Source organism: Lacerta agilis, chromosome 2 (assembly GCF_009819535.1).
Source record: "Lacerta agilis isolate rLacAgi1 chromosome 2, rLacAgi1.pri, whole genome shotgun sequence".
Classification (NCBI taxonomy): Eukaryota; Metazoa; Chordata; class Lepidosauria; order Squamata; family Lacertidae; genus Lacerta; species Lacerta agilis.
The window spans coordinates 59,025,312-59,038,335 of record NC_046313.1 but is presented as its reverse complement, the minus strand read 5'-3'; the positions used below and the strand labels follow the sequence as shown (position 1 = coordinate 59,038,335).

General features: G+C 46.3%; 1 protein-coding gene and 1 pseudogene across 2 annotated transcripts in view; one reads left to right on the top strand and one right to left on the bottom strand.

Moving 5' to 3' along the window:
- The window catches only part of PDGFRB (platelet derived growth factor receptor beta), a 79,878-nt gene that overhangs the window by 46,734 nt on the left and 20,120 nt on the right, over positions 1-13,024 (top strand). For both annotated transcript variants that reach the window (XM_033140286.1, XM_033140287.1), the window contains exons 9-10: positions 4,882-5,008; positions 6,315-6,520. In XM_033140286.1, coding sequence (XP_032996177.1) covers positions 4,882-5,008; positions 6,315-6,520 — 333 coding nt within the window. The remainder of the gene's footprint in view (positions 1-4,881; positions 5,009-6,314; positions 6,521-13,024) is intronic.
- Positions 2,650-2,718, bottom strand: LOC117043052 (annotated as a pseudogene).

The following is a 13,024-nucleotide window of genomic DNA, read 5'->3' as shown; positions in this document are numbered from 1 at the left end:
AACAAAAACCAATTGTAGGGAACAGCATTGATGACAGAGGCGCACCAATAAAATCGGAGTGGTGCATATTTTACATCCCTGGCTCCCTCCCACTGCACTGCAGACCTTGCCAAAGACTCACATGCAAGACCGGAGGATTAACTGATTGCAGGTTTCTATTCGCAGAACTTAGGAAAGGAAAACGTACTTTGTCGGGCTGTTCATGTTTCATCAAGTCTCTGACCACTTTGCTGTACTGTATTAAGCACTCAGAAAGAGTGGGTACATTTTTCATGCAAAAGTTACATCTGTGCTCATGTTTATGTGTGTTTACTCTGCCACCACATGTGGAGTTTTAGCATGCTTGCAATCAGCAGTGCGGTTGTGTATGGCAGTACTGTGTGAGTGTTGCCCATGAATGGGCCTGCCCATGTGACAGGTGCATTTAAACATGGCAAGCCAAGCATCCTAGAATGTTTTTGTAGGTAAGTCCATGCCACTCTCTCTTGGCCCTCTCATTCTGCTCTCTCTTTCACGGTGTACTTGCTAAGTCCATAAGAATTGCTTTGCTGGATCAATAGAGAGCAAAAACCCTTGCAGATAACTTCGCCTCGGGACTTCAGAGACAAACACCCCAAGGGAAACTTTGCTTCACTCCTGCGACAGAGGATGCAAGGACAAAGTTCTCCACACAGGTAAGCAAGGAAGGGGAACTCCATGCCTCAAAGTACGAATTCTGCACATGACATGACATGACATACCTTCCATGTTCCCAGTTCCTCACAATGTTGGGAACTTCATATTGGTAAACAACCCTTCCCAGCAGCAGAATAGAGACATATATAGTGGGATCGAGCTGCGGAGCCATACCTGCAATGCCAGCATTACTGTGGCATATCTGGGCAGGCCTATGACAAGTCAAGATGACAGTGAGGTTAGGGCCATATGGATGTCCTGGTGGAAGTAATGGAATGCTGGTAGCAGACCCACCCATGGCCCCAATCTCTCCACTATCTCTCCACTATCTCAGATAAGCAGTGTTGGGAGGGTGGCTCCACCCCACCTCACCCATTGCCACTGCTCAGCAGATAGCACAACTTTATCCCACACAGGGCACACAGCATAAATAGGGAGGAAGAACTACACCAGACACCGTGAAGGCAGCAGAAAGCACAACTATTTCTGCTGGAGAAAACCAAGCACTCATTTCAACCACCACAGCAGCTGCTTCTGGCCAAAAACACATGACCTCTTTTTCTTTGCAGGATCAGCACTTGGCACATGAAGAGGAATAAACAGCAGTAGCAGCCAGAATTCCACTACAGCCCCCCTACATGGGATAGGTGAGCTTTGTTTCTGCAACCATGGCCAGATGAGTCTCTGAATGTAGTTACCAGGTGTCTCCAGGCCCGGGGGGGGGGGGCGGTCTGGGGCATGGGATGTGGAAGAGCACTAAGGTTAAAACATTTTGTTTTCGTCACTTGTTCACAATCACCTGTTGGGCACCAGAACAACATAGCTATTGGCCATTACTCATCACTGCCCCTGTGTCTCTCTTTCCAGGTAACCCTCCAACAGGTGCAGGTGCAAGTCTGGTTCCAAGTCCAACAGAATGTGGGCTGTGGTCGAGGCCTGCAGCAAGACCTGCCACAACAACAGCTACCAGAGTGAATGCAATTGTTTCCACATGGGATTACCATCATTTGCTTTCAAAGTGTTCCTGTACCTGTGCAAGCTGCTTCACAGACAGCCATGTAGCAGGTGCAGTCACACTCTAGGATGTGGATGCAGTAACAGCGAAATATGTTCCTGGTACTCTGTTGTGTTTCATGCAGCTTTCAAAGGCCTAGGAGCCCTGCTGGAACAAGAAAGTTGGGAACCCCATGTGCCCATCTTAATTTCTGAACCTATTCTCCCACTGTGGCTGTTCAATAAAAATTTGCTTGTTTGACAACTGTTTCTGTGTGATAATAACACAAAGCAGAAAGGGATTTTCCTACCCACCTTCGCAATGGAGCTCCTAATGGAAGAGGGTCTGTGGCAGGAATGAAGCACTTTTGGCCCTGCACGTGTTGCTGGGAGGACTGCAACTTCTATCATTCCTGGCCACTGCTGATGGGAGCAGGAGTTCAGCAACAACATATTTGAATGCCACAAGTTCCTCATCCCTAGCCTAAAGCATTAAACACTCCCACATCCCACCAGAGCTCAGGTTATGCATTGTATTCAACTTCTGAATGGAGAGATGTAGAAAGTTGAGTCCCCTAAAGATCAGTATTGGGACCTGTGCTTTTTAACTTGTTATAAATGATCTGGGGATAGGGGTGAGCAATGAGGTGGACAGGTTTGCTGATGATACTAAATTGTTTGTGGTCATTAAAACAAAAAGATTGTGAAGAGCTCCAAAAGGACCTCTCCAAACTGAGTGAAAAGGTGTTAAAATGGCAAATGGAATTCAGCATAAGCAAGTATAAAGTGATGCATGTTGGAGCGAAAAATCTTAATTTCACAAATTTGCTCATGGAATCTAAATGGGCAGTGACTGACCAAGAGCAAGACCTTGGAAGTCATAGTAGATAGCTAAATGAAGATGTCAAGCCAGTGTGTGGCAGCTGTAAAAAAGGCAAATTCCTTGCTCGGGATCTTCAGGAAAGGAATTGAAAATAAAGCTGCACAGGGGCCATGCTAATCTTCTCTGTATCGTTCCAATTTTAGTATATGTGCTGCCGAAGCGAGCACAAAAATATGGAACGCTTCACGAATTTGCGTGTCATCCTTGTGCAGGAGGATTGGAAGAAATTTAAAGACTATTTGAAACAGCATGTAAAGATTGCTATTTGAGAATGGAATCAGAGGACTTATAAGGTTACATTTATGAAATTAGTTAGTTTAAGATAGGAGATAAGAATTAGGTAATAGAATTTCTTTTTGAAATAAGATTAGAAGAGAATGATTATATAATGTTTTGAAATTACTAAAGAGGATATGCAATGAACGTAGAAAGAGAGGATGTGAGGAGGACCCCTAATAATGTTAAGTAATAGTGTGAGTATAATTAAATATGTGTTTTTGTTTATGTTGAGATTTTTGGTTTTGTATTTTTGTATTTGTATTTTTGTTTTTTGTTTTTGTGTAATCTTTTTAGTGTTTTGTTTTTGTTGTTTTATCAAAATATAATAAATTCTTATAAAAAAATGAAAATAAAGCTGCAGATATCATAATGCCATTATACAAATCTATGGTGTGACTGCATTTGAAATAGCGTGTACAGTTCTGGCTGCCTCACCTCAAAAAAACAAAATATGTTGTAGGTAGGATTTGAAAAAGGTCCAGCAAAGGGCAACCAAAATTAAAGGAATGGAGCAGTACTCCTATGAGAAAATATTGTAGCATTTGGGACTTTTTGGTGTAGAGAAAAGGTGAGTCAGAGACGACACGATAGAAGTTTATTAAGTGATGCATTGCATGTAGAAAGTGGATAGAGAAAATTTTCCCCTCCCTCTTTCATAATAGAACTCATGGACACACAATGAAGCCGAATGTTGGCAGTTTCAGGACAAGCAGAAGAAAGTACTTCTTCACACAGCACATAGTTCAACTATGGAACTCTCCCAGGAGGCAGTGATGGGCACCAACCTGGAAGGCTTTAAGAGAAGATTAGACAATGCCTATGTTCTACCTTCAACGTCAGAGGCATTATGCCTCTGAATACCAGTTGCTGGAAATTTCTTGTGGGCAGACTGCTTGCAGGTTTCCATGGGCATCTAGTTGGCCAATGTGGGAACAGGATGCTGGACTATATGAGCCAATGGCCTCATCCAGCAGGCTGGTCTTATGTTCTCTAGCAAGAGGACAGCATCCTGGTACCTCACCATCTCCCTGGTGAACTATACAATCGGACTGTGTGAAGACTCCGCTAAATTAGTCCAAATACTGCGTTATAAATGCTTTATAACACTGTGGCACCAGGTGGCGCTGTAGAGCTGAAATCACAACTCAATGATATTTTCAATTGTGAGCTTTGCAATGTTTTTGTTTTTTGGCAGATCATTTTCAGAGCATTTTTTAAAAATAGGTGCGTAGATCTAGCCTGAAATGAAGGCTGGAGGGGCAGATGCATAACAAGATCCGCTGGAGCAATAAGCAGCAGACAATGGAAAACCACATGTGGGTGAATAGGATCAAGGAGGTGGGAAGGATGACAAGCACCCACAAGTCAGTCCATGGAATTACTTCCTCTGACTGGCTATGGTGCTTTCATGTTCTAGCCTCTGACCTCCTAGCCTGTTCTACCATGTGACCACATGTAGGCTTTGAACCTGGAATCTCATGTGTGTTAAACCTGCACTGTTGTACAGAGCAACAGTTCCATCTGGTGGCTCCTAAGGGTTGCTGTATATGACTAGGTTCAAGGGTTGGGCAGCTGGAAGGTCACAAATGTCCTATGATGGGTGCTGCTCTGTCTGTTCTCTCTGAAAGTGCACAGGATCATGACTATATATTGACACACACACACCAGCATTAGCAACCTACAGTGCAGCAAAAGCACAGGATTTCTCTGTAACCAGTTGACTCACAAGAACATCACAATTGTTAGGGCAATTTTCAATGAATTTGAGCCCTGAAATTCAGCACACATGTAAATGCTCTGATTATTAGGATGGGAAATCAGGAAATGGGATGTTTATATATACACTATCAAAATTAGGGACTCAAATTGGACTACTATGTTTCTGATTCTGGGTATTTATCAATAATAGTATCATTTGTAATGCAAATGTTTCTTTCAGGTGGCAGGGGTGGGGGGGGTCTTCTTTCTGAGAATTGTTTATTCCTACCACCTCTTTCCTGCCTTTTAAGCAGCTCCTTGTTCTCTTGTGTTCTTTCCTCCAATATAACCAGTACCAGCAAAGGTGACCCATTTGAGAGAGGACAGCAACACGACCAGTGGGGAGCAGACAGTGACCTGCATCACAGAAGGAATGCCCCAGCCAGAGGTTGCCTGGTATACCTGCAATAATGCCAAATGGTAAGGAGATCACTTCTGAAGGGCCTGTTCGGTACATTTGTACTTGGGACTTCCAGTAGCATAGGATGGAATTAAAATATGATGGAATAGGAGTCTCAGTAACTGTATAACACAGAGAATGGATTCCAATAGGCATGCTACTCATCAAAGGGTTGAAATAAGTGCATGGCAGATGGGGTCTGCAACAGAATGTTGCAATATTTCTCACCTCCTGTTTGGATGGAATACTCCTCCTTTTCAGTGCTCCAGGCAGCCAGATCCTTCTCTAGCAGTTTATTCCATCACCTCTTGTTTGCCCTCATTTTTCTTTTCCAAGTGACAGCCAACATTCTGTGAGTACTGATCATGATCAGATCTCATTAGGCTGGTTTTTTTTTTTTTACTATGCCCCATTACAGGTTTTTTTAAAAGTATTTTTTACTTCTGCAAACCTCACCTAAGCATGTTGATACACCTTTCTCTACTTTATCAGTTTTGGCCATAACACCTGACTTCCCTATTAAAAGGATTAATAGCTTCTATTGACCATGCTTTTCATATAGCTATTTTCACAGTTTCAGCACTCCAAACATTTTGAACTTGAATTACATACATACATAATTTTATTTGTATGCTGCCTTTCCATAGTTCAAACCACGTTCAAGGAGGCTTACAACAAGGGGGGAGATACCATAATTCCAATGTAACAAAAGTAGTAATAAACAATAAATAAAACTTCAAAAAGTATACAACCAAACTGAACAATTTCCACCCAAATTGTAAGGTTTAAAATATAGATACAAAAAATTAATGCCAGTAATAGCAGCAACAACACTCCCATAAAACCCTCAAAAAATACCCCATCCAAGAGTCTGTTCAGCAGCCTCAGCTTTTGTAGCTGGAGTCAGTCAAAGCCAGGTGGGAAAGGCCTGCAAGGCAGGCAGCAGGTTTTCTGCAACTCACAGCCAATATGGTCTCAGGCCTCTTCAGCTTGCAGATCAACCCCAATAAAAAATGTTGTATTACACTTATATCCTGCCTTCCTTCCCTCATGGAACTCAAGGTGGTGCACTTGGGGTTCCAAGGTGGTCACTGACCAGATGCAGCTTCAGCAAGGGGGCTGCATCCTGTACTTTCAGGGTCATACTCAGTGTTGCACTGAATGTCTCCAACTAGACCTAGCATACAATCCTGTACACACTTACTTTTAAGTAAGCAGGCATAGGAGTGGGTTGCAGCAGTTCAGGTGCAGTATGAATGAATCAAACATCTGAAGATACCACTTCAGCTGGGCTGCCTTCCATTGGCTGATTATCTTCAACAACAGGTGTGATGCAGAAGCCACCAAACTCCTGGTGAATACCTCTGAAGAGATGGTTCTGGAAACAAACACCACCTACCGAGATGACATGAGGATTTACATCGTGACAAGCAAGCTGCACCTCCACAGAGTAGATGAGCCGGTCTTCCTCAGTTGTGCTACTCAAAACCTCTTGGGCACAGATACTCAGAACATCACCCTGGTCCCAGACAGTGAGTTCCACAGCATGTCTTGTATAATACGTGTGTGTGCACGCACGCACACAGCATTGTTTATTTCAGCGTAGGATTGCAGGAACATCGTCATGTCCTCGACTTATGCCATATGTCCCATCTGATATCCCTAGAATTATATGGCAGTGTTTAAATTAACTCACAGGAGCACAAGTTATAGAGGCACAGTAAGAGAAAACGAAGAGGCATAGTTCCAAAAGCAGATGGTGTTAAGTTAGTGAGAAAATACTGAACAGGGAAGCATGAATGTGATAAATGCATAGCCTAGCTTCTCCTACAGGTCCATGTTCTGCCAAGGGGCAGGGTTCTCCTTTTTTTGAATCTGGATCCAATAAAACACACAGATGGAAGAAGAACACAAAAAAGTATGCTTTAATTTTCTAGATACAATCAGACAAACGTAGCGTACCTGACCAACGCCCAAACACAAATCTCCTCCTCTTCTGCCGCCCGGGGCTTCAAGAGAGCAGCGGGAGAGATCCCTCACACCAGAAACCCCACAGCACCCAAGACCTAGTCTGTGGCGAAGCCCCAATCTGTCCCCTCCATTCCCTTGCTTATATAGCCGACTTAAGTTTGATTGTTTTCACCTGGCCATCATGCACCATTCCCGAATGGTCAGGGAATCAGGCACCTGAGTGTGGCTTGGCCAAGGTCATTGGCAGCTGAAGGTGTTCTCGACTAATTGCATCTTCCTCACAAGCAACCTTACTTTGCTAATTAGAGGAGGAAAAGGGAATAGGACATGTAACCTGACTCCTCGTGATTACAAAGATCTTCCGCGAGTTTCCACTACACTCCACCCCTTAACATATCCTATTTCCTTTTCATCCTCGGTGTCATTTGATTGAGTATAGCCCACATAGGTTGCACCTTTGCATACAGCTGCTTAATTTTAACAAACAAAAAACAAGTGAAGATCATGGAAATACATATAATCACCAAAACAATGATAACCGGATGCAAGGCCAGGTTCAAAATATTGGTCATGGTGGGACTCCATCCGGAGAATATGTCCCACCAATGATGCACAGTGAGATCCCCAACATCTCGCATCACTCGCACTAACTCTGCTCCCTCATGTTTAATTTTTAACATCATTCCTTTAATCAAATTTACAAAGAAAAAACTATACTCATGACTATCTATATGATCCCCCCTCAATCTGTCCTCCGGAATCTTTCCACCTAGTGATATCCTGCCAACTCCCCTGCGTTATCCATCGTTGGCCATTAAAATATTGGAAAGTGACATTCCATGTGATGGACCATGACAGCGTAAAATTATCATACGTCCATGGGATGGAGAAGTACAGTCGTTTGCCAGACATCATCCATGTCCCCTGTCCAGTCACATTCATACATCTGCCATGGATGCCGGGGAGCCATCGCCTTTGAGACAGAGCTGGTTGTTCACACAGCAGCAGCGTAGTCGTGTTCAACTCAGGAGGATTCGATTGATCATAGATGTGCGCACAGAGGCAGACTATTACCCACCACCACCAATTCATGGTGTCCTAGAAGCATATAATAAGAAAATTATTATGGCGTATTACAAAGAAATAGGAGAGTCATTATTCTCGCCGCTTCAGCTTGGCTGCATCTAAACATATGGGTGCAGTAGCATTTGCCAAAAGCACCCAGTAGGTGGCCCCAGGTCCCTTACTAACAATCTCTCCAGGTCTGTTTGGCTGATCGGGGTATACCACCCATACCTTCTGTCCAGAGGTGAGAGTGGTATCTGTAGATCCAAACTCTCCTCTCCTCCTGACAGTAGATGGAGGTGGACCTGGTGCTTCCTGAATATCGGGTACACTGATACGCTCGCAAATGAGTTGCGCTATTCGTTGTCCTGTTAGCAGAGATGCATCTTGAGTGCTGACATTATGGAGGAGCACCTTTACTTCTCCTTGGTAGTCGGCGTCCACCACCCCTCCTAAAACCTGCAAGCCTTTTAAGGCTAGGCTGGATCGAGGTGCGATGCGCCCATAGGTTCCATGGGGAACGGTGACCCCAATCCCCAAGGGTACTAGTACCTGCCCTCCGGCTGGTACCACCACATCCTTAGGGGTTATGAGGTCAGCCCCAGCACTATCGGGCGTCGCTCGGAGGGGTGGCTGGCCATAAGGTTGGAGTTTCCAGACCTTTAGGTACTCCACTGGTGCTGGCGCTGGCAAACTTATCATTCGTTGCAATGGTGTTTGGCCAGCGCATAGTGGACGGCTATTTAGTTCAAATTCCGCCTGATCTAGAACTTTACCCCACCCCTTCAGGGTATGGGTGGGGGTCAACTGTTTAAGCTTTTGCTTTAGTAACCCATTTAGCCGTTCTACCAACCCAGAAGCCTGTGGGTGGTGAGGAATATGATATATCCACTGGATATTCCATTCATTTGCCCAATCTTTTACCTCTCCCCCTGCAAAATGACTCCCATTGTCACTCTGTACCTGAAGGGGCGCTCCATACCTCCGTATTAACATCTCCAACCCCTTTATGGTGTTCTGCTGGTTCGCTCGTGCGCAGGGGTAAGTCAAAAGATACCCTGAAAAGGTGTCTACCATGGTTAATGCATACTGCCAACGTCCACATTTGGGTAAGGGTCCTATATAATCAATCTGCCATATTTGCCCAGGACCACTTCCCCGATGTAATTTTCCCATGGGTGTCTTTGACAGAGGCATCTGTCTCACCTGGGAGCACACTTGACAATTAGCAACCACTGTGGCAGCGGCACTCACTGAACATGGAATGCCTCTCTTGATGGCCCATTCTTTGGTGGCTTTGGCCCCCAGATGCCCTGCCTTGACATGCGCCCAGCGTGCTAATACCAATAACTCTTCGTCTTCGTCTTCTGGAGTAGCTGTCCGTACTCTTGCTAACCGATCAGCAGCCTGATTGTACAGGGCAACAGGTGTCCCTGTTGTATGTCCATCTACATGTCCAATGTGCATTTGTACTTTTGAGAGCATTTGATCCAGTTTTATCCAGAGGTCCTGCCCCCACAATGGTCGGTTGTGGATGCAAAAGCCATCCTGTTTCCACTTTGGAAACCATACAGTCAGCCCTTTAAACACAGCCCAAGAATCAGTATAGATATATACAACATCCCCTCCTTGCTCAATTGCATGTTCCATGACCATTAATACAGCCATTAACTCAGCATATTGGCTGGACTTCCCTTTTCCTCCTCTGGTCAGAGTAATTTGTTTTCGAGGATTTAAAGCGGCGGCACGCCAGACTCGCTCATTTCCCTGGTAACGGGCGGAGCCATCGGTGAACCAGACTTCGTCATGAGTAACCTGCTCATACGGGGGAGCTTCCTGTGCTGGGGGATCTTTAAGTTCTAAGCTAGGAATTTCTTGGATTTCTTCCCCTGTAGGAGTCACAGCCAACACTTGCTCCTGCAGTGCGCTCACCCCATGAGAACCAGGTCTAGCTCTTTCTGCAATATACCACTTCCACTTTATAAGGGAAGATTGTTGAGCTCTCCCTACCCTGGGACTGGTAGAATTATCATTCACCCAAGCCATGATAGGAATGGCTGGTCGTAATACAACAGGGTCGGATCCAGTTAGCCTAGCAGTTTCAACCAAGGCCCAATAGCATGCTAAAAGCTGCTTTTCAAAAGGGGTGTACTGAACCGTGGGCAATTTACGAGACCAAAATCCTAGGGGGACGCGCTTCCCCTGCAGGCTTTTCTGCCACAAGCTCCAGACTGCAACTTCCTTATTTGCAGAGACTTGTAACTCAAATGGTTGCCCTTTAAGGTAAGGACCTAAAGGCATAGCAGCTGCCACGGCCGCTTTGGCATCAGACAGAGCTTTCTCCTGCAGCTCCCCCCATTCAAACTGAGCCTTCTTTCGTGTCACGTTATACACGGGTCTTAGTATCTGGGCTAGATGTGGTATATGCTGTCTCCAGTACCCCATCAGTCCTACCAGCCGCTGGGCTTCGGTTTTGGACGTAGGAGCCTGGAGGGTAGCGATTACATTCAGAACTTTTTCAGGGATATGCCTCACTGGTCCAGCCCACACCACCCCTAGGAATTGTACCTGCTGAGCAGGGCCCTGAATTTTCTTGGGGTTGATCTCCCACCCTCGGGACCGCATATGGTCAATCACTGTTATTAACCCTTGCTGCACATCTTCTTCCGTGGGTCCCGAGATAAAGACATCATCAATGTAGTGGGCTAAAAACAGGGCTAGGCTCAGTGTAATCTGCTGCAGGTCCCTAGCCACTAGCCCATGACATAAGGTGGGACTATGCAGATACCCTTGCGGTAAGACTTGGAAAGTATACTGTCTTCCCTCCCATGTAAAAGCAAACTGATCTTGCGATTCTGCATCAATTGGGATAGAGAAGAAGGCATTTGCTAAGTCAATTACCGCATGCCACACCCCGGCGTTCTTCTCAATATGTTCTAACAAAGTTACCATATCAGGTACAGCTACGGCCAGGGGCGGGGCATGTTTGTTCAGTTGACGATAATCTACCGTCATCCTCCATGTACCGTCAGGCTTTTTCACTGGCCACACGGGGGCGTTAAAGGGAGATGCAGCCGGCCTTAATATCCCCACCTCAAGGAGCCCTTGGATTGTACGAGATATTTCTTCATGGCCACCTGGAAGCCGATATTGTTTAACATTTACAGGCTTGGCAGGTGGTGGTATCTTGAGTGGGGTCCACTTGGCCCTACCTACTGTGATTGCTCTGACCCCAAAAACGTATCTTCCTAGCGGGGTATAAAACTCCCGACCTTGCAACAGGTCTATCCCAATGATGTACTCTGGTACATGGGATATGTAGACTCTTGCCCAAAAGGGGAGCGAATCCCCCAAAGCCACACGCAGTCTTACTCGGGTGGTGAGTTCTTCCCCATCCCCATACGCGTTAATATATACAATCTCTCCCTTATGTTTTGCCGGATTACCATGTATCAGAGTGACCTCAGCTCCAGTATCCATGAGAGCTAACACTCGCTGCACATTTGCTTTGGACCAATGAATGGTTAAGGGAATGTGTGGGCGCGGGTCCCCAGGGATAGCCGTCTTTATTGGCCTCACCGCTGGAGCCCTGCCACACCCCTATCCAGTAGGTTGGGGTATTTCCCACCTATGTTCTGACAAAGAGGGGTACAGTGACTCCGGGGGTGGGGCAGTCGGCGTAACCGTGCCCCTGACCCGGGGGCCAGTCCCCTCCTTTTTAATTTTCCCTGCACATTTTTGCTTCCACAAGTTGTACATTTCTGCAGTGGGAATGCCATCTATATCTTCCTTGCGAACCCCTGCTTCCAATAATTCCAAAAACATCTGCTTCCTCGTCACCTTAGGGGTGGAGGATGTTTTATCTGTCCTGGTGAAGGACTTCTTATCAGTCCCTGATTTTCCCTTCTCCTGTGCTATTCGGGCGCGGGGTTTAGCGACATTTTCTCTCTCTGCCTCCCCTAATTGTCCTATCAAGAGAGCAACTTCACCAACAGGTCTCCCTTGGGCGGGGCCCAGCAGCGCTAACAATGGGCCACGCATATGTGAAGGTGCGCCCTTTAACAGCCGCGCCCTCATGCCGGCAGTGAGACGCTGACTCTCTGGTCCCTGGAACCCTTGCTGATAGATCCCAGCCTGCAAAGCCATGCCACGCAGCTGTTCTATGGCTTCCTCAATGGTTTGCCAGGGGCCTGGCTGTTCTTCCCAATCCATTGGGGCGGGGTATCTGGCGTATACAGCCTCTACACACCACTGAAATAGGGAACCTGTTGCACCCAAATTAGGCATGCGCAAAAACTGATTAACCAATGTATCACGAGATAGGGTCCCCAATTTTACCAACTCCTCCCCCGTCAAGTAAAGACTGGTAGTTCCCTGGTCCCACAACCTAACCAGCCATTGGCTCAACCCCTCCCCGGGTTTTTGCCTGTTTGTCTTTGCCATTTCCGCCAACTCCTGCTGAGTGTAATCCCGTACTATCCGGGTGGCCTGGGCCGCTTGTGGGTTACCTGGCGGTCCCTTACTCTTGTTGGTCACTAGAGGACGTGCCTCAGCAACCCATTCCTCTTCATTCCCCTCATCTTCTCCCTCTGTCCATTCTGACTCCTCATCACTAGAATCCCAAATGTCCCCACTCCATGTCTTGGGGTCCCATTCCCGGGAAGCAATGAGGGCTCTAACCTTCCGAGGGTTAGGGATACACTTCTTTCTTACCCGCTTTTGGTGTTTCATTTTAGCGAAGCGAATAGCCATAGTGGCAGCCCGCTCCTTAGCCAGTTCTTCCCTCCCCCGAGCGCTTTCTAGCACCTCCTTAAGAATTGCCTGCTGGTCCTTTAAAGCAGCGATGTCCTCTAATTGCTGCTGTACCTTCCTCTGAGAGGCTTCTAATTGCTCCCAAACACTCCGGAGCGCAGTGAGTAGGACCCATCCAAGCCCCCCCACTGTCTTCTGCCCCGCACCTTTCTCTATCCCCATTAGCTGCAAACACTTAGACACAGCCA